Here is a 17029-nt window from a genome sequence, read left to right on the forward strand (position 1 = left end):
CAAAGATTACTGGTAGAGTAACATGGGGGAAAAGCCAAGGCAGTGATACTAGAGGTCAAGACAGGTTAGGGCAACTGAGCAGGAGCCCAAGGAAGAGATGAGAGAGGAGCCAGAGTACAACCAGCAATGGGGTGGGGCAGAGGGATGGCATGGAGAGCTGCTAAAGTGGACCTCACTATTGAGATCTACTGGTTTAATAATCACTAAGTTTCCACTGTGGACCCAGCCACTATTCTAGGAACTGGGGACTTAGTAATGAATAAAACATTCAAAATCCTTCCTGAACCTTCCATCCTAGTGTGTGGTGGTGGGCTGAGGGAGGAGGGCTGGGGTTAATAAGCAAACATGATGCTGGGAGTGATACGTGGCATGAAAAAAGACAAGACATGTGAGGGGGTGGCGGGTCCCCAGGGGGCTGCTACTTTAGACAGGGCCAGGAAAGGACTTCCCGCTAAATGACATGTGGGCAGCAGCCTAGGTGGAGTGAGGGGTGTGCAGAGGGCCCACAGTGGGAGGGAGACACGACGGGAATGGAAGCAGGAGACTGGTGGGAGGAAGAGGAGCCTGGCAGGACTTTCAAATGGACGGCGACACAATCTGCCAAGAAAAAGAGGCACGGTCGGTGGCGCTGGGGTCAGTGGCACTGGGGTTGGTGGTGCTGGGGCCGGTGGCGCTGGGGCCGGTGGCGCTGGGGCCGGTGGCGCTGGGGTCGGTGGCGTTGGGGTCGGTGGCGCTGGGGTCAGTGGCACTGGGGTTGGTGGTGCTGATGGGCAGCTCCACTCAGGAGTCAGGCACCCAGCAGAGCTGGCTATGGAGGGCTGGGAGTTATCTGAAGGAAATCCTGAGAACATTTTCTAATATTCCAGTTCAAAAACACAAACGGAATGATTTCCTTGTCAAATTAAAACGGTCAGACTTCTCTATCTAAGGACATTCATTTTGGTAAACAGTAGAGCTCAAACTATTTCAATGACTGACAAAATAATATTTGAATGGTTTTTAAAAGGCTTTCCTGAAAGTTTACACAGACTTAAAAAGCACAGGTATACTTTAGGGAAAAAAAAGAGTTTTATTTAATAAAAACATACGTTAATTCATTTAAAGTTAGTATATAAGTATCTTAATAACAACAAATATATTCTATCAAGTAAATCAGAAGGCAGAAAAACTGCCACAATTTAGTATAAATACACAAAACATTTCAAAATCAAAAGCCCTGATGATAAGCATTTTCAACATTGAATCACTACTGTGTAATCAGTGTCTTTGGTTGTTTCTTGATTAGAATAGCTGGAGCACTGTGACTCTGCTCTTCCATGTTTCCACGCACACAATTTTATGTGCTATTCTATACTGTAAATGCAATACTCAGATTCATTTGAGCTGCAGGCCTGGAAGTTAGAGATTAGCTTTCGGTTTATTACTTTCAATGATTTTATCTGAAACAAGCTGATCAATCTCTTCCTGGTCGAATCCAAATTCTTTAAGTATCTCCTTGCTGTGTTCTCCCACAAAAGGATCTCTTTTGGAAGAAGGGACGGCAGGGGTGTGGGACAGCAGAGGTGCGGGGCGGGGGCTCACGCCCTGCTCCTCGTCAGTGATAAACGAGCCCCGTTCCTTGTTATGATCATGATGGACAGCCTCTTCAAAAGTCAGAACTGGAGTCACACACGCATCTGTGCCATCAAAGATTTGGCACCACTCTGCCTTTGTTTTCTTTGCAAATACATCTGCAAACTTCTTCTTCATTTCTGGCCAATCCGTCATGCTCATCTGTTTGGGAAGTTCATCAGATTTCAGTCCAAGTCCTGAGGGAAAAATACAATTTCTTAAACTGCTATGCTTTGAGTAGAGTGATTACAGTCCATAAACATGAATGGTGAGCCCACCATGCTGTCCTGAATAAGATATTCAATAAGGACTTCTCAAATGAGTCAAGAAAAGCAGTTAAAAGTCAGTTTGAAGTTGGATCCAAGGCTGGAGAGGACAGAGGTAGCAGGTGCAGCAGGACTCGAATCAGCCTGTCATTGCCAAGATTTTATTATTTACATTTCATCAAAAGTAGTCTATTTTTAATGGTCTACTTTACAGAAATTGATTTCTTCCCTCTGAGTAGGTTTTGAAAAAGAAATTTCCTCGGGACATTACTATCTGTCTTACTGAATTAAACCAACCTCATATTTTATATAATATAACCAAACCCCATAAAATTCAGACAATTTTACACTTGACTATCTCCGTGTTCAAAGAAGAAGCCTGAAGACAAATGATTAAATTCAGGATTGCAATTTTATAAATAATATCCATTTCTTTTTATCTTGGTAAAATAAAAGAGCTGGCATGGCCAGACACAAGCCACCAGTTACTTGGGAGGTTGAGGCGGGAGGATCACTCAAGCCCAGGGGTTTGTGACCAGGCTGTGATACAGCAAGACTCCCATCTCTAAAACAATAAAATAAATAAGTAATAAATGAAAATTTAAAAATAAAGAATAACAGAGCTTGAAAGAGGCTGTGTATTAAGAATAAAGGACTTGTGAGCTAGCCAAAGACTCATGTAAACTGCTCCTACAGCAGATATGACAAAGTGATCAGCAGCCACTCAGCAGCGGGGCACGCAGACTTTCCTCTCAGGCATGAAAAGGCCTTGAAAGGCCCTGCCAACACCACAGTGCAGGGCAGAAGGAAGCAGCCACCTGGTGACTTGGCAGGAAGGATGGCATTTCTAGCTCAGCACTCCACCTGTGCTTCCTTTGCTGACCATGTGAGCCTAGCCCTGCAGAGACACCCGGACACCAGTGCTCATTAAATCATGCCCAAAGGGTCACTGTACAAGAGTTTGGTGTAACTGTCACTTTTCTTCCTTCATATAAAAGGGTTTTTAAATGTTGATGGTTAAGTGTCAAGTGATAATGAAAGGATGTTTTCCGTATGCGTAGTATTTTATGTGAGTTTAGCCAAGTGAATCAAGTAATTCTCTCATTCATCATCCTGTCCTTCTCTACCATGTTGAAGATCAATGGCTAATTGTAAGGTGCTCTGAAGATGCCAAAGTCCCTCCAGAGGTAAAAAGACATGAATATGGCAGCCTTTTCTCAGGATTTTGAGGAATGTGAGAAAATAAGGAGAACTCACATAGTTTTGGATTTTTGTGAACAGCCACCTATGGGATATAAGTAAATTTCCTTTTGTAGCCACTTGGCCCATTCAAATACCAAGACAGATATGAAGCCACAGTTTCAGGTTATCATTATAATTTACAAAGAAATGTTTTTAAGAATGTCTTTCATTTGGCTTTCTCTTTCCTGACCACCCCAAACTCTGTGATTGAAAAGCATATAAAATGAGCAGTTAGTGAAAAGCAATGATATAGATCATAGCTACTGTTGGAAACATCTCTGTGTGGTTTTTAGACAGATTTTTTAATCAGAATCATAACACTAAATAAAGCTGGAGCCAGTATGTTGTCTAACAAATATACTTGAGATTACACAGGTCATAGTTTGTATACTGAAAAAAACACTAGAAATCGAAAGACCCCGGGTTCTACCCCAACCCTGACACTCCAGCTCTTCCACTATGTATCACCCTTCTCAGCCCATCTCCCATCCTAGCCACCAAAGGCTGTGGATGCAAAGACAGGTGGTTGTACAAATAATCGGGGATGACAGAGCTTAGGCTTAGCAGGAGAAAACCCAGGAGAAGGTGATCAGGAGTTGAGGGCCTGGAGCAATTAGTCTGTTGAAAAACGTCTTGTTTCATTTTTCAGTTGTTTCCAGAAAGACTCACTGAGGTGCAGCGTGGATACTGGAAATGAGCCCCACACACCGGCGAGACCCATTATCTGTGGCTTTGCTTTCTGTGGTTTCAGCTACCCTCAGTCAAGGGAGGTCTCAAAATACTGAATGAAAATTCCAGAAATAAACAATTCATAAGTTTAAACTGTGGGCCGTTCTGAGTAGTATGTTGAAATTTCCCACCATCCCGCCCTGTCCTTATCCAGCATATCCACGCCGTAGACAGTGCTGACCCTTCGTTACCCAGGAGCCGTACCAATCATTAGATGGACGGTCAAGGTTTCGCAGTGCTTGTGTTCATGTCACTTCGTATGGCCCCAAAGTGAAAGGGTAGTGATGCTGGCAATTCAGATAATACCAAGGAGAAGCTGTAAAGTGCTTCTTTTAAGTGAAAAGGTAAAAGTTCTTGACATGATAAGGAAAGGAAGAAAACTATAGGCTGAGGTTGCTAAGATCTATGATAAGAAAGAATCTTTTATCCATAAAATTGTGAAAAAGGAAAAAGAAATTCATGCTAGTTCAGCTGTCACGCCTCGAATTGCAAAAGCCATAGCATGTGACAGGTGCTTAGTGGAAGATAGAAAAGGCATTAAATTTGTGAGTAGAGGACATGAACAGAAATGTGTCCTGAGTGACAGCAATCAGGTTTAGTATTATCCATGGTTTCAGGTATCTGCTGGGTGTCTTGGAACATATAAGGGGGGACTACTGTCTATGTTTTAAAATAACAAATTATACACCAAGGAGGGGAGTTAGCTTCTAGAATGGCAGAATAAGGAACTTGAAAAACCAGCATAAAAGCAATGAGCACACTAACAAAAATTGTCAGAATGTACCTTTTCATAATTTTAGAAACTAACTAAAAGCTTGTAACAATCCAAAGTGCATTCATTCAAGAAAAACAGCTGAATCTTGGTAAGACAGTGAGCTTTGTGGTGTTAGCACTGGTGTTAATTTCATCCCTCTTTCCCCAGCTCTGTGGCTGTCATGAAAACCAACAACTCTCAACTATGGGAGATGAGAAAACCACCAGGATAAGATTCTGCCTCTGGAGGGGGCAGAATGAGTTTGGAGCTCCCCCAGAGCCCCATCCCCAGAGAACTGTCATTATTTAGCCTGTCTGGCAGTGCCCTGAAAGGCTCCATCTTTAGGGCCTGTCTTTATTTGATCTGACTCAGAGCTCATTCTGCTCTACCCCTAAAACATGTGTTTAAAAAAAAACATTAGCGGCAATTGTTTTAATCTTGCAGCTGTTGGAGGTGGTGTTATTGTTTGGGGCTAATGAGAAGCTGAAAAAACTGGGCAATAGGATGTCTACAGGAAGCACTGAAAAGTACCAACATATTCCTGAGAATGTATTATGAATTCCTGAGAGGGCTGTGGACACACACATGTGCAGGGCTGCGTGAACATCAGGAGGGAGCTAAGAAACCTTCGTGTCTTACCTCTGCCTAATTTTGAGGCTCTTCACAAGCTAGAAGTGAAGACACGGAATGCCTCAGGAAACAAAGGGAGATTTACTAGTTCCAGGCATCTAAGGACATTTCTGTCCCAACATTAGCCAACCACTAAGCTAACTGAGCTGACTCTGGTGGCTGCACATGCCAAAGAATACAGGTTTAGTATAAGAAAGTCATCAAACAAACAGCAACAAAAATCTAGGACTAGGGAGTCCAAGGGAGGAAAGGGGAGACCTGATTTTCACAGTTGGCACATGAAATTATTTAAAATGTCCAGTTTCAATAAAAAAATTGAGGCATGAAAAGAAGTAGGAAAGTATGATTCACACACAGAAAAAAAAAGGAATCAACAGAAATTGTCCGTAAGGAAGTCAGATGTCAGACTTGGTAGACAAAGACTTCAAATCAGTTATTTTTAATATGTTGAACACTGAAGGAAATCATATCTACAGAATTAAAAGAAAGGATGAAAACAATGTCTCATCAAATAGGGAATATCAATAAAGAGATAGAAATTATTTTTTAAAAGAACCAAACAGGCGGGGCGCGATGGCTCACGCCTGTAATCCCAGCACTCTGGGAGGCCAAGGCAGGTGGATTGCTCAAGGTCAGGAGTTCAAAACCAGCCTGAGCAAGAGTGAGACCCCTGTCTCTACTATAAATAGAAAGAAATTAATTGGCCAACTAAACATACATATATATTAAAAAAAAATTGGCCGGGCATGATGGTGCATGCCTGTAGTCCCAGCTACTGAGGCAGGAGGATCGCTTGAGCCCAGGAGTTTGAGGTTGCTGTGAGCTAAGCTGATGCCAGGGCACTCTAGCCTGGGCAACAAAAGTGAGACTCTGTCTCAAAAAAAAAAAAAAAAAAAAGAACCAAACAGAAATTTTGGAATTGAAAAGAACAATAACAAAAAATTCACTAGAAGGGACCATCTCAACAGCAGATGTGAACTGGTAGGAGAAAGAATGAGAGAGAGAGAGAGAGTGCGAGTGAGCAAGCAAATGAAATTAGTCTAAGTAAAAAGAATAAATAAAAATGAACAGAGCCTCAGCGACTTGTAAAACACCATCAAATATACCAAAATATGTATTAAGGGAGTCTCAAAAGGAGAGGAAAAAAAGAAAAAATCCTCAAAGAAATAATAGCTGAAAATTCCCAAATTTGACAAAAACCATTAATCTACACATCCAAAAAGCTCAAGGAACTCAAGTAAGATAAACTCAAAGACCCATACCTAGAACTAATAAACAAGCTCAGTAAGGTTGCCACAAGATCAATATAAAAAACATTTCCATACACCAGCAAGGAACATCTGAAAATGTTACCATTGACAGTAACACCAAAAAGAATACTATTCTTCAGAATAAATTTAACCAAAAATGTGTAGTATTTGTATACCAAAAACTACAAAGTATCACTGAAAGAAATTAAAGACCTAAATTTGACCAGGTATAGTAGCTCCTGCCTATAATCCCAGTACTTTGAGAGGCTGAGGTGGGAGGAATCACTTGAGGCCAAGAGTTTGAGACTAGCCTGAGCAACACAGTGAGACCCCATCTCTACACACACACCTACAGTCCAGCTACTCAGGAGACTGAGGTGGGAAGATCACTCATGCCCAAGGGTTTGAGACTGCAACCTGGGCAACAGAGTGAAACATTGTCCCTAAAACTTAATTAATTAATTAATGGAAAGCAACCCATGTTCATGGACTGGAAGGCTTTATATATACTTTATATTTTTTTTCCTTTTTTTCTGATTTTTTTTTTTTTTACAGAAGAGCATTGCTATGTTGCTCAGGCTTGTCTCCAATTTCTGAGCTCAAACAATCTTCCTGAGAAGCTTAATATACTTCCGACAGTAATACTCCTCAGACTGATGTACAGATTGAACATAGCCCTTATCAAAATGCCAGCGGCTTTTTGTGCAGAAATTGGCAAGCTGATCCTAAAATTCATATGAATGAAGAAGAACCTGAATAGCCAAGACAATCATAAAAAATAACAAAGTAGGCCAGGTGTGGTGGCTCACACCTGTAATCCTAGCACTCTGGAAGGCTGAGGTAGGAGGATTGCTTGAGCTGAGGAGTATGAGACCAGCCTCAGCAAGAGTGAGACCCTATCTCTACTAAAAATAGAAAAAGTAGCCAGGCGTGGTCGCACATGCCTATAGTTCCAGCTACTCGGGAGGCTGAGGCAGGAGGATCATTTGACCCTAGGAGGTGGAGCTTGCAGTGAGCTACAATAATGCCACTGCACTTTACCCAGGGCGACAGAATGAGAATCTGTCTAAAAAAAAAAAAAAAGAACAAAATATTCAATACTACAAGGTAAAATATAATAAAAGTACTGAATATCCCACACAAAAGGCAATATTATTTTTCAAAATCCTCAGCTGTTTTATAGATCAGTAAAATTATCTGTCAATTTCAAAGATGGGGGAAATGCCCCATAATATATTGATGGCTAGAATTAGGTTAACTAGAAAGTGGATAGATAATAAAAGACATCATGGATTTTAAAAGGCCCCAAATAGAGGCTAAAGAACCACAGCAACGTTACCCACCTTTGAGCAGCAGCTGGTAGAACTGGGGCTCTATCGCTCCCACAGCCATGAACCCCCCGTCCGCTGTCTTGTACGTTGTGTAGAAAGGTGCCCCACCATCCAGTATGTTCTGTCCTCTAGGTTGCGTCCACAATTCTTGAGTTTTCCACAGAAAAGAACTTAGATACGCTGTTCCTTCCACCTTTGAAGAAGCAAAATACAGTATGAATCAAGATGATTCAAGTGTAAAAAGCATGATTAATTCCTATTTGGGTTTTTAAAAAATATTTGTGTAAAAATGCTTATTTTGGAGTATATGAAGATCATACCTAATTATACAACTTCTTTGATATTTCTAGAAAGTGAGTCAGAGCGAGTTTATGGCAGAATAACAATTGGCTACTCTATTCAGCCTTCTGTAACACTTAGAAGGAATTTATTTTGTTCTCCCTTTCAAATAAGATTGGCAAAATGTTGGTAATTTTCAAAGCTAGGTGAGAGTAACTTGGAAGTTCATTATTCTCTACTTTCATATATGTTAAAAAACCACCAGGATAAAAAGTTCAAAGTAAAGCAAAAGGGTTTTGAAAAATCCATCTTCTGATCTCAATACCTATAAACACATACACACAGGTATATGAAGCATATCACATTTTAAAGGAAATCACATTACAGTTAAATTTAGCTATTCTAGCTTGACTCCAATCCCAAGAAAATCATATTTAAGATTTAACATGCCTCATTTTTAATAATCACTAGAAAGTTACAAAATAAATTTAGCAATATGGGTGGCAAGTGTGCAGGTTTTCTGAGTCCCAAACAAACTAGTTTGGGCAAGTCATCTTACAAGGGAGTCCTGAACCAAAAGGAGTAAATCCACAGACTCAGGTACGTTTATCACAAGGGTCAAACTCCAAAGCTGGACGCACTGGGCTACCTAAAGGAGACTTCCCGATCTTTCTGGCTTTTATGATCCTAATGATTCCAGTACCCCAGGGAGAAGGCCATCAGAGCATCCTTGTCTCAAAGGTTACCAACAGAGGGGGTGCTGTTCCAACTGCTAGCTTGAAATTTCTCAGTTACTTGCTGTGAAACAAGTACAACTGTATCTTTGGATACACTCCAATTTTCCCTTCAACTTGAAATCTCATGCACACCTGAATTTATGGCTGTGATAACTGTCAGCACCAAAGTTGAGTTCACATAAGTGGCCTATGGCAGTGCTTTTTTTTTAAGACTGGGTTACACAGATCTTAGAGCATTCCACATTTATACACACACATATACATATGCATACATATGTGCACTATTTTAAATACATTTGATGCTTTCTGGTGCTTATGTCTAACGCTAAGTATATGTTTAGATGTGTACTATACCAAATTCTGACACATCAGAGCCACAATTTATTGACATTTATTATTAGCATCTCCTTCCAATTTTGCATAAATTTGACCTTGCCTTTAAAACACTCTTAAGGAAAACTTTTGTTCTGCATACATCTTTTCCCCTATCAATTTGGGTCTGCTCACAAAACCCAATAATTTAGTACCTATTGTATGCGAGTACCTGCTTTCTGTTCAGGCCTTACCCCCAACAAAACCTCATAGTCAATGGGGAAATAACAAAGGAACTTGAAGCAAGTCAGTTTGTCATATTAGAGAGAGTTTTGACAAACAGTGCTCAATACTGCTTATTGGACTTTTGTATTCAGGTCAAAGAATGTGAAAAGTTTTTAGATACTGTAGTGAAACAAGACATTTCTTTTCTGCTTCATCATAAATGAAATAGAATCTGAAATTTGAAGCAAGCTACTTAAAAATGATAGATATTTCTAGCTAATCCCTGTGACTCAGGATTTTCCTAACATTGGGTCCAAAACAAAATGTAGTAACAAACTGAATACTTAGAAAGTGATGAGAACATCACCCATAAGCCCTAACTTCAAGTGTTTTGTGTTCATCAGAATAGCTTCATTGGTCTGACAGCACAATACATAAACACTGAATATATAAACAGAACATAAAATAGATTTATGCTAATAAAATATAACCTCTTTTATACGTGGATGTCCTGATGAAATACAAGTGCACTATCTTGCTTGTTAGACCAGTAACCAAGTGTTACGGGTCTAGTTTGGCTCACTCAGGACAAAAACAGGCTGTGATCGAATCCTATCTGTACTTAGCATCACAGGAAGGTATAGGACAAGAGATAGCAGAAACAATCCCCATCTCATCCTGCAGCCTGGTGGTAGCTACCCACGCACGTGGCTTCTCTTGCCCCCTCACCCACACACCCTGAATGCTGCCACAACCTTGGAAACTGTTCCATCACGTAGGCTAGCATCCAGCAGTCCAACCCTCAGCCACCCCCATCAGCTGCGCTCCCCTAGATCAGGGGTTAAGTACAGCTAATGGACCCCACATCCCATAATTATCTTAACTACAGTTTCCAAGGAAACAGCACTAGGAAAAGTTTTCACAAGCAGGCCTGGGTCAAGGATCCTGCTGCCAAGGATTTGTGAAAACTACTGGCCTACAAGAAAGTATCCACTTCCCCTTAATCAGCTTTTACAACTGTGTCATAAGGGTTCCCGGTGATGAAGAAGTAATTAATACAATTTACTGATCAGTTTGGCCTTAATCAGCCAACATGAACCTGAGGAAAGTTTCATATATGCTAACACCTTACCATCTCCTAATCATTATGTAATTATGATTAGATATGTACCGATGAAAGCAGCAATCACGTTCTGCTTACATTTGACTATAAATAATCAATTGCATGTATTTAGTAAATTATTCAAATTATTACTAGATAAGTATTTAGCCTCAAATTCTCCTTAACACAAGGTTTGCTCTCAGTTTATTCCTTCTGGACTCCAGGGACTGCAGTGCCCACTGCGGGCAACAGAGAGAAGTGATTGAAAGCTGGAGCTGTAGGGTCAAACTGCCTGGGGGCAGTGCTTGTGACCCTTTCCACCAACTGCTTTATTGTCATTTTTCTTTTAGAGACAGGGTCTAGCTCTGTCACCCAGGCTGGAAAGCAGTGGCACAATCATAGCTCACTGCAACCTCGAATTCCTGGCCTCCAGTGATCCTCCCATCTCAGCCTCACAAAGTGCTGGGATTACAGGTGTGAGCCACCATGCCCAGCCCTCCACCTGCTTTGGAAGAAGGCAGTTGACCTTTCTGAGCTGTAACGTCTTCAATGCCATATGACAGTGAGGGTAGCTCCCTCAGGAAGTTGTGTGGATCAGAGGAGGGAGGCCACAGGGAAGGGTCCCAGCCTTGAGCCTGGCAGGGAGCGACGTAAAGCCAGTGCTGCTCCGCTGCCATCTCACACTGAGACTGTGCCAGGACCGCACCAGGAGCGGGTCATATGGGATAAACCACACTCTGCTACTACTGAAGTACACTTCGGGAGGGGGGACCAAGGGCAATGAGAGATGTGCCCTGACGATGGTATCACAAGGCACAGACTCAGTCCAGGGTTAGGCGTGATTCATCCACGAGGAGAAGGGAGCAGGGAGTTAAGGCTTCTGAGATGAGGACACTCTGGTAAATGGATTTTGCAAAGGTCACCAATGACCTGATCCAACTGATTCCTCAGTCTTCAAACTCTTGAGGTATCCCCCAACATCTGACCCTCTGCCCTTTCCTTTTCCTTGGTTTCCAGGACAACACTCCCTTCTGGTAGTCTACTTCACTCTCCTCAGCTTTGCTTCTCTTCCCTGCCCAGTGCACCTGTCCCCTCCCCTAGTGGGCCACACAGTCTCATGTGGCTCCCAAATTACTCCCACATGACTCCAAAATCTATTTCCAGTCCCTAACCTCAAGAATTCCACCCAGATATATGAAAGGCATGTCAAACTTAAAATGACCAAAACTGAATTCCCTTTCTTCTAGTGAAGATAATCACAATGACAAACTTGTGCAGAGTGCCTGCTCTATGCCAGGCGCTGTTTACACACTGGACAACAGATGAACTCACTTTTCTAACAAGATTATGAGGTAGATGCCATTATCTCCATTTTACAATAGAAACTGAGGCACAGAGAGGTTTAGTAACTTACCCAAGATCACAGGGCTGGTAACTGGCAGGGCTGGGATGGAGGCAGCTGGCTGCCAGAGTCTGTGCTCGTGACCACTGCTCCACACTGCCTCGTCCTGCAGTAAGCAGTCTTCCTGCTGAGTGCCAGCGACACCTACCCACCAGGTCATCCAAGCCAGAAATACGGGCACCAGCCCTAATTCCTCCCTCTTCCTTCCCTGCCATTCCATCACCAATTCCCAACAATTTTACAGCTCAAATATCCCTTAAATCCAAACCAACCCTACCATTATCTGCTTTAGTACTGCTCTGATCTCTTCAACAATAACCCAGTAACTGGTTGCTCTGCCCCCAGCCTCATCTCCCTCAAATCCATTCTCCATCCCACCCCCAAATGTCTGTGAAAATGCAAACAAGTAGTGGTACTGGATTGGACTCTCTTACCAACTAGCTGTGAGACCTTGGGCAAATGACTGTGCTTCAGTTTCCTCCTCTTTCAAATAACAATGTATTCCAAATGAAGCTGTTGTTTCAAGGATTAGAAGAAATCGCACAAGGAAAGAGCTCAGCAGAGCATGAGGCAAGCACCTGACGTATAGACAGTGAACAAACAGAAGCATTATGGCGTCGGACCATCCCCTACAAAACGCAGCAGGGAGGTCTAAACGGGAAAGTCCATTTTACTTCAGCATCCTCAAGAATGTTCTCTACCTACTAAGGGAGACTTCTCGAACTCAGTTTTAAATGAGGATTGCTTTGAAACTATGTTCTAAGCTCAAGAAATAACTTGGGGAAAATATAATACAATACAATACAAGAATCAGGTAAGTCACAAAAAGTTTTGAAAAATGACTCCACAAACAGGTTGTCAAAATATGACATTCTGACACATATTAAAGGATATGAGGCTATTTTAAAGAAAAGGACATCCTTGGTAACCTGGATTCAAACTTCAAATTTCATTTATCTCTTGTTCAAAAACAGATTTGAGGCAACCATACATTGTACTTAGGAATAAGTGGCAGGACTATCATTGCCCCCAAGTAATACTTACCATGCTTGCATCAATGACCTGACCTTTACCCGAGCGTGTGCGTTCAAAAAGAGCCATCATAATGCCCAAGGCGCACATGAGGCCACCGCCACCAAAGTCAGCCAGGAGATTCAGCGGCGCATACGGATTCTCACCACTTCTGCCAATTTTGGATAGAACACCTACATCATTAAAAATAAATCTGTCTCTTTCAAATTTAATGTCTCTTTTAAAACAAACATGAACATTTTAGAGGAGTAACCAATCTCCCTAGTCACTGATTTAAGTGAAAACTAGTACATAACACTTTTCCAAATCTGAATCTATTCAGCAAACTTATAAATAGGCTTTTGAACAAGAGAGGCTCCTTATTTTGTTGGTTTCTACCTCTCTAAAACTTTATTCCAACTGACATTTTCAAAATCTTATTGATAAGTTTTTACTTACTGAGTTTTGGGGAAAAATGATTGTTGTCAATTTATATTGTGGCTTGAAAACAGTATTAAGCACTTTCATTCTCATTGGAAAAAGATGTAAGAAAATCATATGTAAGAAAAAGAAAAGGGATTAAATTTTAAAATAGATGTGAAAAGCCAATTCTAGACCCAATGCTTTCCTCAACCTTTAAATGTGTACTCACAGAAAACCTGAGATTTCCTTTAGTCAACAACACACAGTTCTTAGAATTCTAGAATCAGGCCATTCACATAGGGAAAAATTCTAATCAAGTGATATTAGGACATCAAAACTAAGATCTTTTTCTAGTGTTGATAGAAGTGTGAAATGATGACTCAGGCAACGATTCTCAACAGAGGTGGTGGTAGGGGGCTGTCAGAGTGAAACTATATCGATGTTTTCAAACTCTAGAGGAACCATCCCTACTACCACTAAGTCTCTTAATTCCCCCAGGGGCTTGTCTGAGCATTGACTCCACAAATGTAGTAAATAAATGCTACTAGTGAGAATTTATTATCTTCTAAATATGTTAAGATAGGGGAGAGGGGAGGTTCAGAATGATTGTTGCAAAACCCAAACCAACCCATCTTAAACAACTATGTTTTCCTTATTGATTCTGATAAATATTTAAATCTTCAGCTTTAAAATTTTTTGTTAATCAATGTACCTGTAGATCCCGACTAGAAACAAATTAAAAGTGTAGAAAATTTATTTTTTCTTTCCGCATACCTGACAAAGCCAAATAGTTGATATCATGGCCAGCTAGCCTGGAGAATCTTCCTGACTGGCCAAATCCACTCAGCCTGGCATAGATAAGCTTTGGATTCTCCCGATGCAGAATGTCTGGGCCGAGCTGGAGTTGCTCCATGACACCTTAAGAGAAAAATAACAATTTTAAGAGACAAATTGAGGATGGGAATAATTTCTATCTGAGGAGAACATTAAATAGCGCTCTTGCAAGTAATACTATTAATAACATTGGTTATGGGCTGATAGCATGTTTCCAGGAGTTAAGAAGCAAAATAGAAAAATCACCATTTCTGGAATGTATATAGCTTCAGGATGTTATTTCTTCTAGCACTTCCCTATTTCCCTCTAGGTATGCCAAGCCCACTCAATCTCCTAAGCGGCCATCTCATCCCTTTAGTCAGTCGTTTTTTTCCCTATGTCAGCATCAGCTCCTACCACCTCCTACCTCACACCGTGCTTATATATGCACATGCCCATCTTCCCTACCAGCACAGGAGCTCTTCTAGCACACAGGCCCCTAGCATCAGTACCTTCTCGAAAAAGGCTTAGTACATACATATAGGTGGAAAGGTTAGCTACAATGGCACCTGAGAGCTTTTAAACTACCATGTTTCCCCTAAAATAAGATAGGGTCTTATATTTATTTTTCCTCAAGAAGACACCCTAGGGCTTATTTTTAGGGGGTGTATTATTTTCCCTTCAAAGCCTCAGCTTGCAGCACACAGAGGATGGCTGTATGGGGGAGCCGACCTTGTTGGTGGCACTGCCCAAACCTTTCTGGTCACCTCTGGGGATAGCAGCTGTCACCATGGGGCAGATAAGGGCTGCCTGTCTTCTTTACCGCTCTGCGACAAAATGCATGGGTTGTGCAGATACGCTGCGTAGCCACGCCCATCACTAGGTCTTACTTTGGGGGTAGGGCTTATATTGCGCAAATGCTTAGAAATCCTGCTAGGGCTTATTTTATGGGTAGGTCTTATTTTAAGGGAAACATGGTATTAACAAGCAGTAGACCATTTATTTGCAAAACACCCAGGTAACTCGCACCTAAAGTCTCCTGGCATTAAAAGTAATCAAGATTACATAATCAACTCACTGTCTTCATCTTTCTAAGACTATAATAAATCCCAAGAACCCCATAAACACTAGCTACAACCCCTCACCTGGAGGCTACATTCCTACTCACAGCTCTACCTTCCTCCTAATTACAAAATCTTGGACAAATTGTTTAACCATCCTGAGCCTCCCTCTTCTTCAAATAGGGCATTATCAAATCATGATATAATCCTAATTATTAAATTATTATTGTTACAATCTTCAAATATGGCTGTGAAGGTTAGATGAGTTAATACAGTTCAATAAACCTGGCATTTCATAGCAGTCACTCAATTCATTCACCGGCTATTTACTGACTTCTTGCTATAGACCAGGCTTTAGATTTGTACTTGAGCAAAATTACTCTGGCAGCTATCTGAGAAAGAACTGGAGTGATACTAAACCCAAACATCAGTTTTTAAAATGTTATCACACTTCTGCCAAGGCAGATTTAGCAGGTATGGAAAGAAAGAATGCCAAGTCTGGCAAAGCAAGAGTGACTGGATTAATGATCACTGAAATCAGGTGGGGTGAAAGGAACATTGGAACCAAGAACGAAGTACAGGTTTCTGCTTCAGGCAACTAGGTGGATATTGGTTCCATTCACTGAGATAAATTACACAGCAGGAGGAGATGCCACTTTAGGGGAAAAGAGAAAAGGCCGGGTTTGGGATGTGTGGAAGTTGCCTGGGGAGGGCCAGATGGCACTGTCCAGGACCTGTGGATGCCAGCAGTCTGCAGCTCTGAAAGAGTGGGGCAGTTACACATTTGAACATCACCTGTCTATAAAAGGTGAAAACAAAGGGAACGAATAAGTGGCTCTGAGAAGCTGAGCGCAAAGTAGAGAAATGAGCAAATGCTGAAACTTGGGAACACCAGCATTGAAGGCTGGGAGCGTTAGCCTGGCTCCGCGGGTGGTTTGAAAAGGTACATCACCCCCAAACAATTGCTAAATGACTATGAACCCGTGTGCAGCCTTCCCAGGAGAGAATCTATGGCTTTCAAGGGATTCTCACAGGGCTCAAGACCCTCAAATAATTAATAAAGGCAAATACAGAAGAGTTATTAGAAAAATAGAGGGACTTGGGAAGAAGTCAGAGCGGCAAAAGGAGAAAAGAACCGCAGCAGTATCCCAGAACCCGTTTTCGAGAATCGTCTCGAGGGACGAATGATCACAATCAATACTAAATGAAACAGAAAGGTCCCGAAAGGCTAGGACGGACAAGGGCTCCTGTGGCAACAGGGCAAAGGTGTGGCGGGCGCGGCCTCAGTGACTCGGCCAGCCCCGCGCTTCTGCAGGCAGCCTCCCGCGTCCGCCGGGGCTCACCGCGGCGGAAGGGCTCCAGCAGCACGTCGGCCCGCGCGCACAGGCGCCGCAGCACCGCCGCGCCCCGCGGCCGCTTCAGGTCCAGCACCAGCGAGCGCTTGCCCCGCGACAAGTGGCTCACGTCGCCGATCGCGCGGGGCCGGTCCACGCGCACCACCTGCGCCCCAAAGTCGGCCAGGATCATACCGCAGAACGGGCCCGGGGCCAGGCCGGCCAGCTCCACGACGCAGACGCCCCTCAGCGCCATGGCGGCTTCCAGCCGCACCTGAAAGACAAGACCGAGGGACCCGCGGCCCCGGCAACCGCCTACCTGCCGGATCCCTCAGCAGGCCCCGGCGCACCGCCCCCAGCGCACTCCCTCCCTCGTGCGCCTGCGCGCGCCCGCGGAGCCTGCGCACTGGCGCGCTTCCCTGCGCCCCCTCTCGGAGTAGCTCACTGCACGGCGGGACGCTGCTTGCCAAGTCCATCAGTTTCTTTCCTTTTCCTCAGGTCTTACATTGGAGGGGTT

General features: G+C 42.7%; 1 protein-coding gene across 1 annotated transcript; it reads right to left on the reverse strand.

Annotated features, from left to right (window-relative positions):
• Nucleotides 1–1049: 1049 nt before the first annotated feature.
• On the reverse strand, nucleotides 1050–16825 carry AMACR (alpha-methylacyl-CoA racemase). Its single transcript, XM_012758135.2, has 5 exons — nucleotides 16522–16825; nucleotides 14079–14222; nucleotides 12915–13075; nucleotides 7826–8006; nucleotides 1050–1808 (listed from the first exon to the last, which is right to left on the reverse strand). Exons 1-5 carry the CDS (start codon nucleotides 16766–16768, stop codon nucleotides 1399–1401), a joined length of 1143 nt encoding a protein of 380 aa, XP_012613589.2. The 5' UTR covers nucleotides 16769–16825; the 3' UTR covers nucleotides 1050–1398.
• Nucleotides 16826–17029: the final 204 nt, after the last annotated feature.

Source organism: Microcebus murinus, chromosome 11 (assembly GCF_040939455.1).
Source record: "Microcebus murinus isolate Inina chromosome 11, M.murinus_Inina_mat1.0, whole genome shotgun sequence".
NCBI lineage: Eukaryota > Metazoa > Chordata > Mammalia > Primates > Cheirogaleidae > Microcebus > Microcebus murinus.